Genomic DNA, 21,227 nt, shown 5'->3' on the forward strand with positions numbered 1-21,227 from the left:
TCTGTCCTGGGTACCCTGCCGCCTGCAAGCTGTAGGGGGACAGTCCGCCCAGGACCTGGAGCCGGGGTGCAGGCGGCCTCCTGAGCCACCCGGGCAGCCACTGCTCCCCAGAGACCAGTCAGGCTAGGTTCAGAGGCTGTGAGACTGGGAGCCCCGCACCTGCGAAGATCCCCGAGCCAGCCCAGCCAAGTGCAGGGCCCCCAACTGCTGCAGGACGCCCAGGCCGAGGGCTCACCAGGGATGCTGGGGCCCTGCAAGACCTTCCTCGGGGTGGGCCCCAAGCAGCAGCGCTGGGGGCTAGGTCTGCAACCCCGCCCGGGCGTCGGGAAAGCAGTAACCACGCGGACACCGGTATCATGGTGTATTGGGCGGCGTCGCTGGTGTATTGGGGTGGGCCCTGTGGGCGGGGCCCCGCCCACCACCAGACCTGCCCATGCAGGCCCCCGGCCCCGTCCCACTCCTGGTGGCTTCAGCTCGTGTTGGTGTCCGGGCGCGCGTCCCTGTCCCTCCACATTCTCCGCCGGGTGAGCAGCTGAGCGAGCGCGACCCCCGGGACCCACAGCAAGGGCAGCAAGGACAGCAGCACGCAGGCGGCGAGCACCCAGCCTGGGTAGAGCTTCTCCTGGCGCGCGGGGAACAGCTCCTGCGGGACCACAGCCTCGTTAGGTGACGCCGGCCACCCTGGGCTGTGAGGCTGACCCCTCGCTCCTCAATCCAAGGGGCAAGAGCCACCTGCCCACCCGGACTTGGATGGGAATGGAAAAGGTGCGGCCAGAGCAGTGGCCAGGACTTGTGGCGGCTCACCGCGGTTCCCCTGGGCCAGGAGTTTGGGGACCTGGGCTGAGCTTCTCTTGGGGCTGGGGACTCCCCAAGGTAAGCCTAGGTGTCATGTTCTGGAACCAGAGGGGCTACATGGCCTCAACCCACTGGGCATCGTTGGAGACCATGTCCCCAGTTTTCTCTCCTATACACTGGTGGCACCACCCACCTGGCTGCAGGTACCATGGAAATTCTTCAAAAATACGTGGTTACTCCTCCTTCACCTGCCCTTGGTGTTCTGCTAGGGAGGGACTTTCCGAGACACGTTCGGAGAGGAGTGGCGTCCACATTCCCGAGAAGGGGTGGCATGGAGGGGTTTTGAGCGGCCACCAGTGGGGACTCAGGGTATGTCAGGGGCTGGCACTGCTCAGAGCCCTTGAGGCATTTTCAGAGTGTGGCTGGCACTCTGATCCCTCCTCAGGAGGCTCTTGTGTGGAAATGGCCTCAGCCAAACTGACCCACTGGGTGGCAGTAGGGGTCCACGCAGGACCTCTCTCGTCACAGACGAGGAATGGGCAGTTGTCCAGCTGCCCGTCCCCACGCCACATGGGCAGGACACAGGCAGGGAGGGTGAAGCCACATCCCCAAGAAGGAGCTCCAGGGCCCTGTGGGGTCCCTGGGCTCTGGGCACTGCTCAGGTCCTCACTCCACTGACCAGGCACTTGCCCATAGTCACCCTGATCCCATTTCTGATCCCAGCGGGCACCCAGGGACGCCACACAAAGGCCGTCCTGTTCACATCCCTGGCTTCCCAGTTTGCCAGGCAGAAGTGACCACGCCACATTGTCAGTGAGGTGTGAATGTGCACCGCATGGGTTGTCGGGCACTGGATGGCACCATGGGGGCCACACCGAGCCCAAGGGGTCCCAGGACTCCCCAGGTTCCCGCCGGAAGGACCTACGTATTTGGGGTTCCAGGCCCTGTAGCTCAGTGGCTTCTGGGACAGGAGGGTGATGTAAGCCACGAAGATGGTCAGCAGCAGCAGGGGACTGACCACCCTCCAGGTCAGCCGCCAGTAGGGGCTGGGCCGCCTCCCGGTCATCCATGCAATGTCATCGCAGAACCTGCACCAGATGCTGGGCTCAGGCTCCATATGGCCCGTGGAAGGTCCACACACTCAAGCCAAGGACCAGACCCTAACTGGCGTCCAGCCTGCACCCTCTGGTGCCTCGGCAGCTCCCTAGGGCAGAACGTTCTCGCCGGTCTGGGCAGTTGCGGGTTGTGCCTGTGCCCGGCACCCATTCCCCTTCCCACCCTGGTGGGTCCCAGAGGAGCACTCATGGGGCAGCAGCTCACCGTTTCATTCCGTAAACATAAGCGACACCCACAACCTCGAGGAAGGCCAAGATGAGCAGGTTCAGGGAAGCGGCAACATTGTCAAAAATCTCCAGCCAGTAGTTCCCAGACTGCAGCGTGAAGCAGGTGGCGAAGAGGAAGCAGGCCAGGCAGACCAGCCCTGGGGCAGTGGGAGAGGGGTGTGGGGGGTAAGGAGATGGGGGGCGGAAGTGTGGGGAGGGTCAGGAGGAAGCCAGTCAGGCAGAACTGCCCTGGGACAGACAGCGGGGAGGGCCAGGGCACCCGGGCTAGAGACTTCTCTCGGCTTCCCACCCTCCATCCCTGCCCTCCCCAGTCTCTTTCCTGTACTGTGCTCAAGGAGCAGGAGGGACCTGCTTTCCTGCTCCAGATGGGGGATTTGGCCTCGGGGGCTGTGGGGGAGGGGCAGCCCTGAACCTCCCTCGACCCTGGGCTCTCTGGTGATGGCTGTCAGCGAGGAGCAGCCTGGCTCAGACTTCTCCTGAACTCAGGCTTGGCCCCTTGTGCTCTCCATCCAGGAGGGGCGTCTGGACAGCAGGTGGGAGTGGATGGCCGGATGCTGGGGTCGGGTCCTCCAGGGCGGCCGAGCTGTGCACTCACCAGTCAGGGCCTCCTTGGGGACCCATCTGGGCAGGACCCCCACGTCCAGCATGGGTGTGATGACCGCCTCCATGCTCCCGAACATGGTCGATAGCCCCAAGGTGAACAACATCCCGAAGAAGAGCACAGCCCACGCAGGAGCCCCTGGCATGTGGAGGACGGCCTCCGTGAAGACAATGAAGGCCAGGCCCGGGCCCGAGGCACTCTGCAACACATGGAGCCCCAGGCTTCGGACCACGCACACTCGCACTCTACCACACACACACGCCTGCCTGCAGAACGCACACACTCTCTCCCAGGCTGAGGGCACGAGTGCACATCGCCCCTCCTCGTGTCGGGCTGAGGTGGCTCAGGGCTGGCCCTGCCTTCTGGGAGACCAGGCTGCCAGTGATCTCTGCAGGGGAGGGTCCTTCCCCTTTAATAACCCACACCCACAGCAGGCAACTGGGCCTGGAACGCAGGGCCTTTTATGCCTTGGGTCAGGCACCCTGAGATGCATCCCACACCTGCCTCCTGGCTGTGCACCCCTGCCTGGTGCCCCCAGGTCCAGGCATCCACTGGCCCTGAGTGTGGCTGGACTCCAGCCATGCCCTGGCACTGTGACCCTCATGCTGGTCACCCACTTTCCTGGGGTCTGGGCACCAGCAGTGCCCACTCTTTCAGGTCAGCCCAACCCCCAGGACTGCTGGGTACAGTGTCTGCAGGACACAGCTGCTTCCGGGGCTTCGGGCTTTCCAGGAGGCCTGGCAACCCGAGACAAAGACAGACTGGGGTCCTCAGTTCACAGGCCCTGGCCCTGGGTCTGTGGGAATTGTCTGCAGCCTTTGGCAGTGAGGCACAGCCAGTATGACCCTGGTGCTCCTGTGGACGGCCCCGCCTGGCTACCCCAGTGAGTGTGCAGGTACCTTGTCCAGAAAGTCTTCCAGGCGGCAGACCTTTAGGGGGAGCTGGGCCACCCTCTTGGGCCAGGTGGCGTTCAGGTGCATGAGGACCGCCAGGTAGTCGTCCCTGGAGATGCTCTGCTCTGGGAAGTCAAACTCGTTGATGAGGCTGAGGATGTTTCTGCGGGGACAGAGGGGATGGCCCCGGTTCCCAAACACATCCAGAGAAACCCTTCGTCGGTGCTGGGAAGAACAGTGTCCCTGGGAGGGCTGGGCCCCTCCGGCCCCTGTTGGGATCGTGTGGACGCCTCCGGCCCCTGTTGGGATCATGTGGACGCCTCCGGCCCCTGTTGGGATCATGTGGACGCCTCCGGCCCCTGTTGGGATCATGCCTGTGCTATGACAGGGCAGCACTGGTGGGGGCACAGTTTACTCCATGCACACTGCTGGTTGGGGGAGAAGCTGTTCTCTAACCCCCTGGGCTTGGAAGGGGAGCACTCCCCCATGGGTGCAAAGGGGTGGAGGTGGTGGCAGCTTCCTCACCTCGAGGGTGGTCCTGATTCGCCCTGAGGGGCCACCCTGCAGGCAAGGACCTGGGCTTCTGAAGGTTTGCGGCAGTGACTTCAGCCCACCCGCCTGCCCTTCTGTCTCCACTGCCAAAGGCTCATTCTGTCCTCAGGGCTTAAGGTTCAAACACAGTCACCCAAGGGCAGGGCACATCTATACCAGCAAACACCTTTTTGGGGCTCCAGCTGTTCCTAGAACAATCCTGACGATAGAGGCCTCCTTCCCCTCATTCCAGCCGCATGTGGCATGCGAGGCTGGCTTGGGCTGTGCGGCGCAGGTTGTTGTGCACACAGCTGGTCCTTATCCGCCTGCTCACTAAGATGTGCTTGTAACCCCAAGTCAATATTTGTGCACTTTTGTGGTTATTTGCAGCATTCAAAGAGTGAGCAGAAATCAGAGTCGTCGCCGTGCACCTCCCTGGCTGGGGCTGAACAAAGCCCAGCTCTGCCTTCTTGACCTGACTCATCCTGTAAATCACTGTCCTCCCTGACCCAGCTCATCCTGTAAACCACTGTCCTTTCCGTGGCCTGCAAGTGCCACGTTTTCCACTTCTGTGTGCGTTTTCTTGGTGGCGTCCCTGTTGAAAAGCGCCGTTGGGTGCAGTGCTGCCGTGCTGCCGTGCTCCCGACCGCAGGAGGCTGGGGTGGAACACGGAGTTGCAGCAGCACTGCGTACACTCAGGGCCAGTCACTGTCTGGGTGGGGCCGTCCTGGACACTGTAGGGTGCTGTGCAGCATCCTCGTCCTCCACCCACTGGATGCCAGGCACACCCCTCACACAAGTGTGGCCAACCAAAACTGTCTCCATATGCTGCCAGACGTCCCCTGGTGGGGTCAGAGTCACCCCATGTTGTAGGGACATGCTGTCTGGCCAGTGGGTTCTCAAGGACCCGCCTGAAGGTAGTTCACAAGCAAGTCAGGTGCCCTGAGAAGGCCGTGGGTCTGACGAGGCCGCTGCCTGTGCAGGGGACACCCTAACCGCATGAGCGACCTGGAACCACAGCAAACGACCAGCAACGGTGCCTTAAACCACAGGAATTCATCCTCTCCCGTTCTGGAGAACTGTGGCGTCTGAAATCCCCGTGTGGCCCCTCCCAAGCCTGCACAGGAGACTCCTCCCGCCTCTTCCAGCTTCTGCACCTTCAGGTGTCCCTGGGCCGTGGCCACAGCGCTGCGACCTCTGCCTCTGTCTTCACGTGGCCGCCTCCTCTGTGTCTGTCTCCTCTTCTTATAAGGACACCGGTTATTGGATTTAGGGCCTACCCTACTCCAGGGGGACTGATCCTACTTAATTACGTCTGCAAAGACTCTTTTCCAACACATTCTGAAGATTTGGGTGGAAGTGACCTTCTGGGGACACCATTCACTCCACACCCCTAGAGAAACGAAAAGTGCCCACGCCACGCTTCCTCATGCTGTGGGAGTCTCAGTGCGGCAGGCACCTGCCTGGCGGCCGTGCCCCACAGAGCCTGGCGTCGCCCCTGCGCTCACCTGTCCAGGCAGTGCTCGTGGTCATTGGTTGCTTTGAACCCCAGGACGGAGAAGACAGCGATGGACGCGTACAGGGAGGTCATGCTGTTGACCAGGGCGATGACCACCGCGTCCTTCTGGCAGTCATTCCTGGGCACAAATGCACGCTCGTCACGGGCTTTGCAGGCAGTAACTGGGCCTCACCCACGGGAGGAAGTGAGGAGGGGGCTTCCCTCCTTGGCCCTCCCTCCCGCCTGGGATGCCCCTTCTCTGACCCAGGGGCTGCTGCTGCCAGTCCTGGAGTCTCAGGATGGCCTTGGACCCCTCCCTACAGTCTCCTCCAGCAGCCCCAGCTCAAGGCTGCTGAGGGTCTGAAACCCATTCACACCCCCACCAAGGCCTTTGGGCCCACGGGGCGCTGAGAGGCAGGGCACTCATGGAGGGTCTGAAATGTAGACGTTTTGGAAAATCATCTCCAAAGGAGAAACGCACACAAGCTCAGCTCCAGTGTGAGGTCAAGGAAGTAAGGTGTCAATCACAAACATTTAAAGCTTCCCTGGCATCCCCGCTGGCACTTCCTTCCCTAAAGGCCACCAGCGGGCAGCACTGCCCAGGGACCAACCTGCCCCTCCCATCTCATGCAAACTGCCTGCCTCTGAAGGGGGCAGAAATTCTGGCAGCCACAGGAAATAAAGTTTGTTTCAGGTTCATCACAGTGCACTGGGCTATGCATTTTATGATCTGTGGAATTGCACTTTGTAGGGTTCTGTGCATATTATGACATCATAAAAGCAGCACCCGCTCATGTTGGCACCAAGGGGCCTTGAGTCTATTTCTGGTGACCATCGAGGCTTTTATGGCCCCATGTGTCATGTGCATTTTGATTGGTGTCATGCCCAGTTACACCGTGGTTCCTGGGTGTGATTATCCAGGCCGTCTTCCTGCAGCCGGCTCCAGACGTGCTGGGAGCTGCCGCGAGGGCCCAGGCCGTGGCATGAGGTTCTTATCTCAGGTTCACACACGGCCACCCTGGGATCCACAGTGTGATCCTGAGATCAGGAAGTGCTCGGGGCATCTCCCCAAAGCTTCTCGGGCTGGACACCTGAGCCCGACTGCCTACCTGGGCGAGTTGTAACTTGCGAAAGCGATGTGTCCTCCAAAGGCCAGGGACAGAGAGAAGAATATCTGGGTGGCTGCGTCCAGCCACACCTGGGGGCTCTGGAGAATGTGCATCTGGAACGAGTAGGGAGAGCGTCTCACTCAGCAGGCAAACCACACCAGCCGGTGGCCCTGACTGTTCCAGAACATTCCCAAGGCGGCTTTGGGGACACTCATGAGCAAGTGGGACCTGTACAGATGCCAGGAACAGGGTAGGACCACGCAGGTGTGCAGGTGTGGAGTGGCAGCTCTGGACATGGCAGATGCCAGGCCCCTGTCCGGGACGTGGCCGAATGAGCCGGTGGCTGTCAGGCCCGCTTGAGAGTGTAGCTGGCAGGGTTTTCGGGGCTGGAGATGGGTTTGAGCAGCTCCTGCGTGGGCATGTTTACTGTGCCCTCTCTAACCTGGCAGTTCTGGGTGATTTGAAGGCCCGAGGGCAAGGATCCCATGCACGGAGCCTGGCTTTCCTGTTTCTGCGGGACCTGGGAAGGTGTCCTCTGTCTTCTGCTAGGACTCCAGGCAGCCATGCCCATACCCAGGTGCCCATTCCCACACCAACCCCCGGAAGCTGCCTCAGGACAATGGGCAGGCAGTGCCGTGATCTTGGATAGTACAGAATACTCTAGAAGCCATGCAGGCTCCTTGAGCAGGCACTAGCTCCTGTGGCTCCCAGTGGGGTGTGTGCAGCTGGACAAGGCCCTTGGTGGTGTCAGGCCCAGAGCAGGTACATCCGGTCCCCAGTCAGCCTCTCCCTGAACCCTGTCCCTCCTCCCCTGGCGCCTCACATTCATGTCCACTTGGTGTCCCACAGGTGCCAAAGTCCACCTGCCCCAGATCGAAGTCCTCCTCCAGGCTCACTCCAAACCTGACCTCTTTCCCGAAGCCCCAGGATCACTCCAAACCTGACCTCTTTTCTGAGGCCCCAGGCTCATTCCAAACCTGACCTCTTTCCTAAGGCCCCCCTCCCCCCGCGCCATCCTGGGCCAACCTCACCCCTGACTACCAGACAGCACAGCTGCTGGATGTGTGGCTCCTGGCCTCTCACGCCTCCAGGTAAGGAAGGGAGCTGCTGGCCACCGCCCTGAAATGTGTGTGCTGGAAGCCCTGAACTTTGATCCAAGACCCACTTACTTTGGGAGTGAACAAGTAGATTAGTCCTTTTGTGGCCCCCGGCAGGGTCAGCCCTCTGATGACAAAGATGGTCAGGACCAGGTAAGGGAACAAGGCTGTGAAGTAAATCACCTTGAAACAAAAGGTGGAGTTGGTGAGACTTGAAATGGCCTCTGGTCTGTCCACAAGCCTTAGAGAAGCAGGCAGGCTCCAGACACCTCCCTGGTGGTCAGAGTAGCCGCTTCTGGCATGGGATAGACCAGGATGGATTGGGGGGCACCTTGGGGGATTGTGGGGTGCAGGCTCAGGCTAAGCTCGGAGGGTTTGGGGCTCACCAGAAACAGTCACATGCACATTTGTTTACACGTTTGTGCCCGATCGAGCACTGGCCATCTGGAGAGTCAGGCCTCCTTTGAGCACAGGGGCTGGGCCCTGAAGAGGGGTCTGAGGCATGGCCCCTCCCTGGCCTCCCTCTCCCAAGCCTCCTGCTGCCACTTGCCTCTCTCCTGGTCACCCTCGTTTCCGACTGTGTCTTTTCCCTGCTTTGGTCCCCTCTCCGGCCTCCCTCCTGTTCACTCTCAAGCTCTCAGCCCTACTGTGCGGCTGGAGTCCTCTTCCTCCCACCCTGATGCCCTCGCCTGGCTGCACCTACCCTGTGACCCTTCTGCCCACATAGAGCTATTTCCCAGCTCCCATCAGCTGTGGACAAGGGTCTGCACACGAGGTGTCCACATGGAAAAGCATCTACAAGTGGACGCTCCTCTCTCACTCCCCTTCTCAGCTCCCCCAACACAGACTGACTGCAGAATTATCTGGGATGCATTTTTTTTTTTTTTTTTTTGAGACAGAGTCTCGCTCTCTTGCCCAGGCTGGAGTGCAGTGGCCCAGTGTCGGCTCACTGCAACCTCTGCTGTCTGGGTTCAGGCGATTCTTCTGCCTCAGCCTCCAAAGTAGCTGGGATTACAGGCTCCCAACACCACAGCTGGCTAATTATTTTTTTATTTTTAGTAGACATGGGGTGTCACCATGTTGGCGAGGCTGGTCTTGAACTCCTGACCTCATGTGATCCGCCTACCTTAGCCTCCCAAAGTGCTGGAATTACAGGTGTGAGCCACTGTGCCCAGCTTGGGATGCATTTTTAAGGACCTTTATAATAGGATTATTTGGAATTTCTGGCTGGCTGCTTTGTCTAATTTAGTAATTCCAGTCCTCTCAAGCATGAAGACCCCCACCCTCCACATAAGAGGAATGACAACCTCAGTACACTGAGACACTGCCCAGGGCATGGGGCACTGGGGTCCTGGGTCTGAGGCCCGTGGGTCAGGAGGCACGGTCCAGGGTGCTTGGACTGAGTGCCGTCATTTGAAAAGAATCCACACATGTGTGATACCAGACTAGAGATGATAGCACACACCAGAGAATATAGGATGAGAACTCTTCTGGCTTGAGGGGCCCAGGCAAACAGGAGGCTCAGGTTCTACTGGTCCTTTCTGCTGCACTCAATGGAAACCACATGGGTGAACATCCATACAGTTTTTCTCACTATTTAAGCCTCTTTGAAAGATAATCACTTGTTTAAAACAAAACTGACAATAATGCATTTGCTGTTTATAACATGTTGTAAGTAAAATGTATGACAACAATAGTGCAAAGCCTGGGAGGGAAAAATGGGATAAAATGCAATGACATTCTTAAATGACCATAGACTATCCCAAGATCACTTAGTGATTGACCATGACAGGCTAGAGATGTAGACTGTAACCTCTAAAGCAGTTACTAGGATAACAAGAAAGAGTTAAAGCTAAACCAACCAAGGAGATACAGCGGGATCCTGAAAAATACGTAGAGAAAGAGAGGAACAAGAATAAAAAAAACAGATGGGGCAAATGGAAACACATCTGAGGATAGAGCTAAACCCAACCATATCAATAATCACATTAAATGTAAATGCTCTAAACACCCCAAATAAAAGGCAGAGATTTTCACATTGGTTAAAAAAGCCAGATCCAATTGTATGCTGTCTACAAGAAAAACACTTTCAACGTAAAGACACAAAAAGGTTAAAAGAAAAAGGATGAAAAAAGTACACTCTGTTAACATAGCCCAAAGAAATCTGGAGTGGCTGTTTTAAAACAAAGTCAATTTCAGAGCCAAGAATATCACCAGGATAAAAAAGGCTGCTTCACAGCGATAACAGGATCAATACCCTAAGACGACATTGCCATCCTAAATGTTTATGCCCCCATAAGAGTTTGTAGACACAAAGCAAACACAGGTTGATGGGGAGGGGTCCTCGGGGCTGGAGGAAGCAGGAGAGGGGGTCAGGCCCTGCCAGCTCTCACCTTCCCTGTAGTCTCAATGCCTCTGATGATACACATGTACACGACTGCCCAGGAGGCTGCCAAGCAGAGAAGCAGCCGCCACTGGATGGAGCCACTGTCATTGATGTCGGCTGCGATGTTCAGTGTCTGCCGATACCAGAAGTAGCTCACGGCGCTGCTGCCCTGGCACTCCTCCACGAACCCTGCAACCAGGGAGCCTGTCACAGGCTGGCTATGGGGCATAGGCACACTCACCATGTGGCTCTTGAGCTCAATTTCCCTGGGCTGCTCTCAACACGGCCCTTTTGGGCTGAGGTGCCCTTTCACTTCTTTCTGGGCCCAGGGCTGAGATGGAGAAACAGACGTGGCTATGAAAATGAACAGGCTGAGTGAACCTCAAAGGGAAGCTCCACTTTGAGAAGGTTTATGAGCCCTGCTGAGCCCGGGTAGCCTGCAGCCCCTTGGACATCACTGTCACGGTGTAAAGCTGGTCCCCTCACTTTCTCCTGCCACCCACCATCCCAGACCCCCAAGGATGGCACAGAAGCACTGGACGGACAGTGGCTGCGTGTGTCAAGTATGTGGCTGACTGGTGCCTGGGGAGAAAGTGAGGCTATGGCCAGGCAGGCAGATTGTCCTGTGACTCCCACTTCCTCCTTGACAGGGCCACAAGCCGATGCAGGGAGCCAGAGACAGTGTCTGACAGCAGCAGGCTCCCACGACATCTCTCAGGACCCACTGCAGCCCATTCCTGGGACACTTGACTGGGGAAATGTTGGGGGGCACTCATGGAAAAGTCTGAGGATTACCGGTATCCCAACCAGGCCACTGCCCATGTCACAAGGCTCCTCCCTTCACACTGTCCTTTGGCCCCAAGTCCCCTTCTAAGGCCCTGCCAGTCATTGACCCGAGCACTGTCACAGCCCAGCTCTGAGTGGGCACTGCCTGCCCCACACTTGACTGAGAGAAGGGTGTGGGCAGAGCTGACCCCTCTGGGCCCTTTTCTTTTTTTTTTTTTTTTTTTTGAGACAGAGTCTTGCTCCGTCACTTGGGCTGGAGTGCAGTGGCCGGATCTCAGCTCACTGCAAGCTCCGCCTCCCGGGTTTACGCCATTCTCCTGCCTCAGCCTCCCGAGTAGCTGGGACTACAGGCGCCCGCCACCTTGCCCGGCTAGTTTTCTGTATTTTTTTTTTTTTAGTAGAGACGGGGTTTCACCGTGTTAGCCAGGATGGTCTCGATCTCCTGACCTCGTGATCCGCCCGCCTCGGCCTCCCAAAGTGCTGGGATTACAGGCTTGAGCCACCGCGCCCGGCCATCCGGGCCCTTTTCTGGGGAAACTTTCCTTCAGTGGAGCGTGGGGCAGATGTGGGAAGGGCAATTATAGGGCCCTGCCGTGTGCATTGAGAGAGGACTTAACCCCTCCAGGCCTGCCTGAAAATCAAAGAGCTGGCCTAAGTGACCCCAAAAGGAAACCCTTGGACAAGGTCGAAGGAATTTGGAACCCACAAACCATCATCCTGGAACGCGGGCTGCAGAGAGTCTGTCCTGAGGCCACTTCCGGAGTGTGGCTGGGAGGAACCCTGACAGGACCACCCACCCTCAGAGAGGCGCCAGGAGGCTGATGTCACCGTCGGGGCTCTTGGCCTCCCCAGAGTGCCCAGCTCTGGCCCAGGGCATCCAGGTGCAGACTCAGTGTTGGTCCCCGAGGCTGGTCTCATCCAGTACCAGCCCAGCGTGAGTTTTAGTCAGCAAGAGGGAGGAAGGAAAGAAAGTCAGAGTTGCTTCCTGAGCAAGTCATTGAAAGATACAACGGTCAATTGAGTGCAGTGACTCACGCCTGTCATCCTAGCACTTGGGGAGGCTGAAGCAGGAGGATCACTTGAGCCCAAGGGTTCAAGACCATCCTGGGCAACATATTGAGACCCCGTCTCTACAAAACATAAATAAAATCAGCTGGGTATGGAGGCACTTGCTTGTGGTCCTAGCTACTGGGGAAGTGGAGGTAGGAGACTCACTTGAGCCAGGAGTTGGAGGTTGCAGTGAGCTGTGATCACACCACTGCACTCCAGCCTGGGCGATAGAGGGAGACCCTGTCCCAGAAAAGAAAAAAAAAAAAAGAAACTATAACTGTCATTCATGTCTCGAGGATCTCCCCAGAGGGAGCTCCTGGCTGAAGTCTGGAACCGAAGTCTGTTTTTTTTTTTTTCTTTTCTGAGGCAGAGTCTCGTTCTGTCACCCAGTCTGGAGTGCAGTGGAGTGATCTTGGCTATCTGCAACCTCCATTTCCCAGGTTCAAGCAGTTCTGTCTCAGCTTCCTGACTAGCTGGGATTACAGGTGCCCGCCACCATGCCTGGTTAATTTTTGTATTTTGAGTAGAGATGGGCTTTCACCATATCGGTCAGGCTGGTCTTGAACTCCTGACCTCAAGTGATCTGCCCACCTCGGCCTCCCAAAGTGCTGGGTCAACAGGCATGAGCCACTGCGCCCAGCCTAAAGTCTTAAATTTAACAACAGCAGTGCCATTGCATGACCATGCCATGCACACGGCTATGAGGGGACCTCGGTGGTCCAGGCCTGGGAGGAAAGCAGAAGGCAGCGTGGAGGTCATGAGAACTGGACTGCACGTGTGCTCCTGGGGAGATCAAGGCGTGTGTGTGCACACAGAGCGACTGGTTCCCCAGCCCTCCCCCTGCACGTGTGCTCCTGGGGAGACCAAGGCGTGTGTGTGTGTACAGAGCGACTGGTTCCCCAGCCCTCCCCCTGCAGTGAGCATCCACCACCCACAGCTGCCCTGATGCTGGGCACGCTGCAGCCCATGCCTCTCTCGGCCGTGCCCAGACCCACACAGCAGGCGGTGCCCAGCTCACCTGTTCTGTTGAGGTCCGGTGGGCAGGAGCTCCAGGGCAGCGGGTGCTGGAAGGAGTTGAGGAGGTACCACAGCACCCACGCCACGATGGCGTTGTAGTACAGGCTGATCAGCAAGGACAGCGTGACACAGCCCAGCCCTGCAGACAGGGACCATGTCAGGCGGCCCCGGGGCTCCTCCCAGCTCCCTCTGCCCAGAAGCAGTGAGAATAAAACACAAAACATAACACATGCTGAGGGGCACGACTGAAAGCCAGGCCTCCCTCACACCTCACACGTGAATGGCAACGCCAGCTTCCAGGTCCTTCCAGGATGTCCCGGCACACACCGTCTCCATTTCTGATTCTCCCCGAGTCACCGCTGCTTCTCACACACACCCAAGGGCTCCCTGCCACCCCGCCCGCCAGCTTCGCCTGGCCACTTGCGTACCACAGGCACGGACCCGCCCCCACCCCACCGCCCCGTCCCAGGCAGCCGCAGTCAGGACACGGGAGGACGGCGGCCTACCTACTCCACTGAGGTACGGGGAGATGGCCGTCCACACGCCGACGCTGCCTTTCCGCAGTCGCTGGCCGATGGCGAGCTCGACGTGGAAGATGGGGATCCCCTCGAAGACCAGTGCGATGAGGTAGGGGATGAGGAAGGCCCCTGTAAGGAGGGGGTGCTCAGTATCTGCCCAGGCTGGAGGGCAGGGAGGGACTGTGGCATAGGCCAGGGGGAGCCACCAGTGGTCTTCAAGGGACAGACGGAACCTGAATGTTGGGGGCACCACTTGGGTGGCGGAGACACCCTTGGGGCACTGTCGGGTTGCAAACCCTGTCTCTGATTTCGGCTCAGTTGCTGAGACCTCTGATCAAGAGCGTAGGGCCCTGGAGGGGAGCAGGGGGCTCAAAAGGAGGCAGCCGGCCCTGGACGAGGACTTGGGGTCTAAGTGTGACCCCTGTGTTGCATTTACTGAGGGACCAGCATTATTGGAGGCACCCGCATTTTCCTGGGGGCTGCTGTGGCTGGCAGTAGGGACTCAGTCTCTGTGGGAAGGAGGCATGCAGGGGCCTGGCAGAGTCACACTCAAAACCTCTGCCATCAGCCTCCCCATGGGAAAACAGCTCCTTTCATTAACGTGATTTTCAGAAAATTCATGAGTTTGCAGAAATAAAGTGCTGACTGAGCATGTTTTTTAAACACCCCCGTCACCGGAGGAGGTCTGGCTGCTTTTGTGTGAGGCCGCCTGTTGGCTCCCGGGCTTCACGCTGCTCTTGTTGGAGCTTCATGCCGCAGACGGCGCGAGCTGCTCTGTTCCCACAGGGACCCCAGGGTGGCCCGAGGGCTGCTCTGTTCCTGCAGGGATCCCGGGGCGGCTGGCCGGCTCTCCTGGGAACTGGAACCATCTTTACTCATGGGGATGCCGCAGAAGAGTGCTGTCTCCAACCAAGGCCCTGAGAGCTGCATCAGGGCTGGACCTGTCCCCCCACTTCCTGGCACCTCAGGCCTCTGTATCTCCATCCAGCGCCACGATGGGGTCGCCCACAGGCACAGCAGGATGAAGGCCCCACGGGCCCCAGGGCAGGGGGAACAGGCCAGCTGTACTTCCTGGAGTCAGTGGAAGCACCCAGTAGAGACGAGTGGCCGTGCCTTCTGCCTGGGGCACCCGCAGTGGAAGGGGCAGACAAGGTGCCAGGGCCTGGTGCTGAGGATTCGAGCAGGGCTGGCTTCCCGTGGAGTCCACAGACCCTCCTGGCCCCAGCGAAAGAGCTGGGCATGATCGAGTCCTGCGATATGACCTCTAAGTGCAGCTGTTGCCTACAAGACCTGCTGGGAGGATGCTGGTTCTCCCGGGCTCCTGGTTCTGTGGGCGTCCCTACGCTGCTGAGGAGGCCCCTGTGTCTGCATGCTGCGTCTCGGTCCTCCTGGTGGCCTCACCAGGTTGGCAGCTGCACTGTTCCCAAAGCGAATAATCTTCTGTGCACGAGTTCGGATTTCTGTGCAGCTCCACTTCCATGCCCAGGGCTGTTGACTCCTCCCCAACTGCGTATGCACAGGTGCTGGGACAGGCTCCAGGGTGGCACTGACCTCAGGCCTTCTGCCCTAAGACTCTGACCCACATGGGCGCCTCCACCCCGGGCTCCTCCCCGCTGCGCTCCTTCCCACCCTGCTCCTCCCCGCCGTGCTCCTCCCCGCCCTGCTCCTCCCCTCCTCCCCGCCATGCTCCTCTCCGCCGCTCTCCTCCACCTCGGGCTCCTCCCCACTGCGCTCCTTCACACCCTGCTCCTCCATGCCACGCTCCTCCCCGCCGCGCTCCTCCCTGCCGTGCTCCTCCCCACCCTGCTCCTCCACGCCATGCTCCTCCACGCCGTGCTCCTCCCCACCCTGCTCCTCCATGCCACGCTCCTCCACGCCGTGCTCCTCCACGCTTGGCATCTCCTGTCAGCTCCACTTTGCCAGGCAGGGTCCAGCTTCTACAAGCTCGTTTCCAGGTCATCAACACAACCTTGCTCTGGGTTTGTGTCACCATGAGAAAGTTCTGTGATGGCCACGGGAACAGGGAAGCCCGAGAGCAGGAGGGGAGACTTCACCCCCGTTGGTTTCTGCACAGGACTCCAGGGCCAGCATGTGGGGGCGGGATGGCTCTTGTCCATGTCATTTACACAGGGGCAGAAAGACAAGCATTGAAGAGGGGAAGCTGAGGTCTACGGACTCAGCCTCAGGTGGAGGCACCTGACACCCAGAGATGCCTCCTGGGAGAGTGGGGACAGCCGTGGCCAGGGCCTGGAGCAAAGGGGAACAAAACCCAGGCACCCCAGGGAGCTCATGGCAGGGAGTCCCCACACCTGCTTTTCTTAGGCCAGGTTCCCATGTGAATGGGGGACGCACCCAAGCCAGTCCCTCTTCCCCCACCTCCAGCCTGCACCGTGAGAGCCCTTCTTCCCTTCCCTTTAGCCTGCACTGTGAGAGCCCCTCTTCCTCCCCCATCTCCAGCCTGAACCATGAGAGCCCCTCTTACCTTTCCCCTCTTCAGCCTGCACTGTGAAAACATCACTACCCCCCACCTCCAACCTGCACCGTGGAGCCCCTCTCCTCTCCCCGACCTCCAGCCTGCACCTGAGGTCTCGCAGCCAGTGTGTGACCAGCCACCCATCCCAGAGGAGGGGCTTCACGGCCACAGGCACATAGTGGCAGGGTGGAGGACAGACGTGGGTGGTGTAGGCATCGCGTCACAGTGGTCAGGGGCTCCGGGTTCCAGATGTGGGATCCACTGTCCAGGGAGCATTGCAGACTCCAGGCCGGCAGGTGCCCTGGGTCCCAGTGACCCTGCTCTGTGGGGAGGGCCATCGAGCCTGGGCTGGGGCCTCAGGTGACCAGGCTGAGGTCAGTTTGGCAGAGACCACCCTGATGAGATCGCCGAAGGGAAAGATTTGGGGAGAAGTGAGCTTCTCTCTGTGACTGATTCGGGGAAGTTGAATCTGCTGTGTTTAGGGGAGAAGAGATGAGAGGGTTTTCTGTGAATATGAGATTGAGGCCATAGCTAGGATCTTCACGAAACAGGAGCATTGACTCTGTGGCACACCAGATGCATTTAGAGCCGTATTTAGACTGCCGTGTGGGCATGAATGTAAATAAAAAACCAACCAGAGTGTTATGGTTGGGGGTGGTGGCTCCGTTGGCCAACCCAAGCCCAGCATGGCGGGCGCTTTCCCTGGCCTGTGTGGGCCCAGCTCTCACCGGGCAGCCTTTACGTTGAACGTGCAGGAAGAGACAGTCAGTCCATGCATTCTTTACGAATTTGAAGAAAGAAGAAGGGTTGATTCCCCGTGGTAAGTGTCTACACGACTCCTTTTTGAGTGTTTGCTTTGAGACAGCATCTTACTCTGTCACCCAGGCTGGAGTACGGCGGCACAGGCATGGCTCCCTGCAGCCTCGACCTCCCAAGCTCAAGCCATCCTCCCATCTCAGCCTCCTGGGTAGCCAGGGCTACAAGTAGATGCCAGCACGCCTGGCTAATTTTTGTATTTTTTATGGAGACGGGGTTTCACCATGTTGCCCAGGCTGCAGCTCCTAGTTTTAACAATTACGTGAAGTTTAGCACAGTCGTGCATGAGCATGGAGGACGCAGTGGTGTCTGCTGAAGATGGGAAAGGTGGCTGTGAACAGGTGGCTGCTGTTCCAGTCGTCCACGCAGGATCGGGAGAAACGTGCACCCCACCGCACCGAGGCTGCGAGAGGCAGAGGCCGCAGTCCAGCCACTGAGCAAATGCAGAGGAGAAGCAGGCTCTGCTCAGAGCAGTGGCAAAGGCCAGGGAATCCTGAGAATGGACCAGAGACACGCCCAGGGTCATGGTGGAGAGACCCACAGGAAGGCAGAAAGGAAACCGAGCCAGGAGCCGGGAGGGTGTGGACGGTGCTCCCGTACCAGCCCTGCTGCCTGGGCCCTGCCTCGGGGTGAAACTGTCAAGGTGGAAACTGCCCCCAGGCAGTGTGGAAAGCAGCGCAGGGCTGAGGCAGTGCTGAAGAATCGCTTCTGGAAATTGAAAACCTGGTGTAAAGCTCAGAGGAAAAGTAGCAGCTGGCAAAATTTCAAAGAGTAAAAAAGAAGGCCTTGCCCTACTACTAGGCATCGAGACTTACGAAAAAGCCGTAGTAATTAATACAGTGTCGTTTTTGGTGCAAGAATCCACAGATCTCAACAGCACCTACCGGATACAGAAGCTGATTGAACACGGAGGTAGTGGGGAGGAGGCCGTGCTTGAGTGAACTCACTTGTGTGGACACAGCCAGCCCAGAGCCACCAGCTTAGTCATCAAAGCTTCCTGGGCTAAAGCCTTAAACCACAACAAGCGTTTGAGTGTCCCGGGCAGCTGGCCTGAGCCCATCGCTTGGCATTTACGGGTCTACGCTCCTTTGATTTAAAGGCGCTGAATATGTAATAAAGCAGGTGCCATGAAGTGTCATAGATGTGATAAAATCACTGTAAATCTTTACCGCAATGTTTTGCTACATTCTGTTACAATGTTGCTTTATAAGTCAGCTTTGAAGAGAACATTTATGTAGTTAAATACTTATGAATGGAAGAGCAAATAATATTCGCCTTTGGTAGTCATGAGTATATGCAAATTTTAAAAGCTGCACAGTACCTGCTTCTTAATTATACCTTATTTTCAAAATCATCCATGAGTGATCCTCACAGTGAGACAAAGTGAAGGGCATGTTCACACACAGGCTGAGAATGCTGACCGCACAGCCCTTAGGAAACGTGCAAGTTAAATAAACTTGGATGTTCCATGACGTGCGACCCGGTGGCTTCCATCGGGAAGTTGATGGTACAGTCGTTCGTGAGTGGAGCAGCCCTGAAGTCCCCACGCAGCTGGCAGGCAGGGCTGTTCTCCCTCCTCAGCAGCACCCCAGGTGGGGGCCTCCCCAGCTTTGCCCCAGCGTGGAGCAGCTGAGTTTAAGGGAGGCTAGGCTAGTGGCAGACACTTTGACACATTAGCAATGGTAACTGGGTTTCGGTGGGCAAGGCGTCGGCGGGCAAGGCATCGGCGGGCAAGGCGCTGGTGAACAAGGTGTCGGCGGGTAAATCGCTGGCCGGCATTTCCAGCTCTGCGTGAAGCCTGCTGCCCGCACAACCTTGCAAGCTCCGGTGACTCTTAGCGGACTGAGCCGCAGCCCAGGCAGTGAGGGCCCCGGGAGCCAGGGACGCCTCTGCCCTCTACTTCAGGGCTTTGGTGCTTTCAGAAATGCCTTCAAGGGGACTCTTTCGTGATGAGAAGATCCAAGGCCCAACACGCACTCTCCAGCCCCTGAGACCCCAATGCCCCGAGGGCAGCAGTGACGGGTGTTTCTTTTTGTTTTCTGTTTGTCCGCATTTCCAGCATCTTCTGAAGGTTGAGAATCTTTTCTTAACCAGGAGGAAAAACCCTTTAAAGGAGTAACCTTATAACAAGGGATAATTGTGCAGGGCTCTCAGGGAAAGAGCTGAGGCCCCAGGAACAGGCTGATCAAGCAGCCCGGCCTGGCCTGAGGAGGACTCTGCGGCCTGGGAAGCCCCTGCCCGTGGCGCTTGGGGACGACTCTGGTGTCCATGGGTGATGTTGTACGTTGGCTCCCTGAGAGGGGTGGTTCATGCCTGTCCCTACCTCCTGTGTCCCCACATGGAGAGCAAAGTGTGACCCCTGCATGAAGAGAAGCAGGCACAGGGTGAGGGGAGGCTCGGGGCATGCGGGAGCCCATTTCAGTCAAAAACGCACTTCTGGGGGTGGTGAGTCCAAGGGTCGGTAAAGTCACCCAGACAGTTCCGAACATCCCGGTACTCCCTGCAGGGCTCTCCCAGAGAACCAAAGCCAGGGAGGCGAGGGGTGGGCCCCCAACTTCCCGCAAAGAACCTCGGGGAAGAACACCTGAGCACCTGTCTGGACACACCAAGGCTGTGGCGAGGAAACCCAGAGCGGATGTGTGTTCTTAACAGAACCGACGACATTCACTGCTTGGAGTGTGTGTCGGGTGGGGGGCCCACTCAACCTGACGCCTGGCAGGAAGCTGCCCTGAGGTCCCGGAAGACCACAGTGGACCCTGAGGGGACTGACTCTGCCGTGGGCAGTGGTGCACCCTGGTTTCCAGGAGGAGCGACTCTGCCCAAGCACTGGGGATGCGTGGCAGGCGCCTGGCGGGTCAGGGTGGAGACGGCCTCCCCTGCTTAGGGGTCTGCCCCAGGACGCAGGCTGGTGCTTACCTCCTCCATAGGTCTGGCACAGGTATGGGAACCGCCAAATGTTCCCCAGCCCCACAGCAAACCCGATGCAGCTCAGGAAGTACTGGGCCTTGTTGTCCCACTTGGGCCTCTCCTCCCCGAGGTCGCTGGTGGCCGGGTCTGGTTCTGGGGCATGAGCCATGGCCACTGAATGCCCCAGGCTGCAGGGCAAGGGTGGTGCCTCACTCCACACCCAGCACCAGAGAGCCGTCTCCAGCCTCTGCCGGCGTTTGGAAGCCACAAGCAGCCCCCCTGCAGTTTTCTTTTTTCATTTCTTTAAAGGAAAACCAGTGGCGCGTCGTTAATGGGTAACTTGGGTCCAGGCCCTGGCTCCGACGTTGGGCTCCTTCCCTGGCACCCACGTCCTCTGCTCCTTCTCTCATGCTCTGTGTTCCAGGCAAATGCCAGGCCTGGCACCACCCCCAGCACCATGAGGACCGTTTGCAAGGACAGCCTCATGATTTTTGTTGTGGACACCAGGACTCCCAAGACTGAGGCATATTTTAATTGTTTTAAATTTCTTCTTATGTTTTATTTAACCTTTTGATCTTGAGATACTTGTAGATTTTCACTCCGTCACTGTCAGAAACAGCTCAGATCAGATTGCACGCACCCAAAGCCCGGATTCACGCAGGGATCCTCTCGGCCGCTCTTGGGAGGCCGGGGGCTGCCCTCACGCCCACTGCTGCCCTCGGGCCACTGGGCAGGACGGGGTGACACGTACCCACTGTGCGTGGGGGCAGGGGGCTGAGGGGTGAGTCTCCCCTGTGCTCGGGGCACCCCCGCCCGTGGAGGGAGGGTTGATGAGTTGACACCGGGTGAGTTCAGCTCTAAGGAGCTCCCCACAGTGCTCCCTGGACTCTGGAGCTCCTCCCTGCAGATGCTCCTGTCAGGGACAGGCCAAGGGCTCCCAGGCCCGCAATTTCCCAGTTCCACCAGACACTGCGCCCTTCAACCGTGTGGCCACAACTCCAGATCCATGAGTCCCAGGGCAGGGGCCCAGGTGGACACATTTCTGGAAGGTTCTTATTTGAGTGAGAGGAAGTGTGAGGAAAGAAGATGAGAAGAGCTGGTTGGCCTCCGCCGCGAAGCCACGGGCCTGAGCCATGGCCTCCTCAGAGCAAGCCTCCAAAGCCAGACCCCCAGGAGGCAGGAGCTGGACCTGCCGTCCCCACCATCTCCTCTGAGGTCACTGGCTCACTCATCCCTCACGTCTGGACAACAGTAACTTTTAGGGTGAGAATATTAAATAAAAGGGATTTATTTAGAAACGTATACTTTATGCCCACAAAACCTGCATTTCTACCACATTTACAGAGACATTGAAATCTACGAAACAACGCATGAATCAGGAGATGCAGAAGAGATGGGAGCTCCCAC

At 58.2% G+C, this 21,227-nt stretch overlaps 1 protein-coding gene across 2 annotated transcripts; it reads right to left on the reverse strand.

The window, feature by feature from the left end:
- Positions 1 to 354: 354 nt before the first annotated feature.
- Positions 355 to 20,107, reverse strand: SLC6A18 (solute carrier family 6 member 18). 2 transcript variants are annotated; one of them, XM_009208090.3, is made up of 13 exons: positions 19,830 to 20,107; positions 13,613 to 13,753; positions 13,108 to 13,245; positions 10,261 to 10,442; positions 7,940 to 8,050; positions 6,771 to 6,883; positions 5,672 to 5,800; positions 3,639 to 3,795; positions 2,734 to 2,938; positions 2,116 to 2,275; positions 1,721 to 1,883; positions 989 to 1,071; positions 556 to 643 (listed from the first exon to the last, which is right to left on the reverse strand). In XM_009208090.3, the coding sequence occupies exons 1-12, from the start codon at positions 19,987 to 19,989 to the stop codon at positions 1,015 to 1,017; spliced, it is 1,716 nt and encodes a 571-aa protein (XP_009206354.2). In that variant the 5' UTR covers positions 19,990 to 20,107; the 3' UTR covers positions 556 to 643; positions 989 to 1,014. The 2 variants fall into 2 exon arrangements, with proteins under 2 accessions (XP_003899515.2, XP_009206354.2); XM_003899466.4 differs by lacking the exon at positions 989 to 1,071 and having other exon boundaries at positions 355 to 643.
- Between the last annotated feature and the right edge of the window lie 1,120 nt (positions 20,108 to 21,227).

Source organism: Papio anubis, chromosome 5, assembly GCF_008728515.1.
Source record: "Papio anubis isolate 15944 chromosome 5, Panubis1.0, whole genome shotgun sequence".
Taxonomy (NCBI): Eukaryota; Metazoa; Chordata; class Mammalia; order Primates; family Cercopithecidae; genus Papio; species Papio anubis.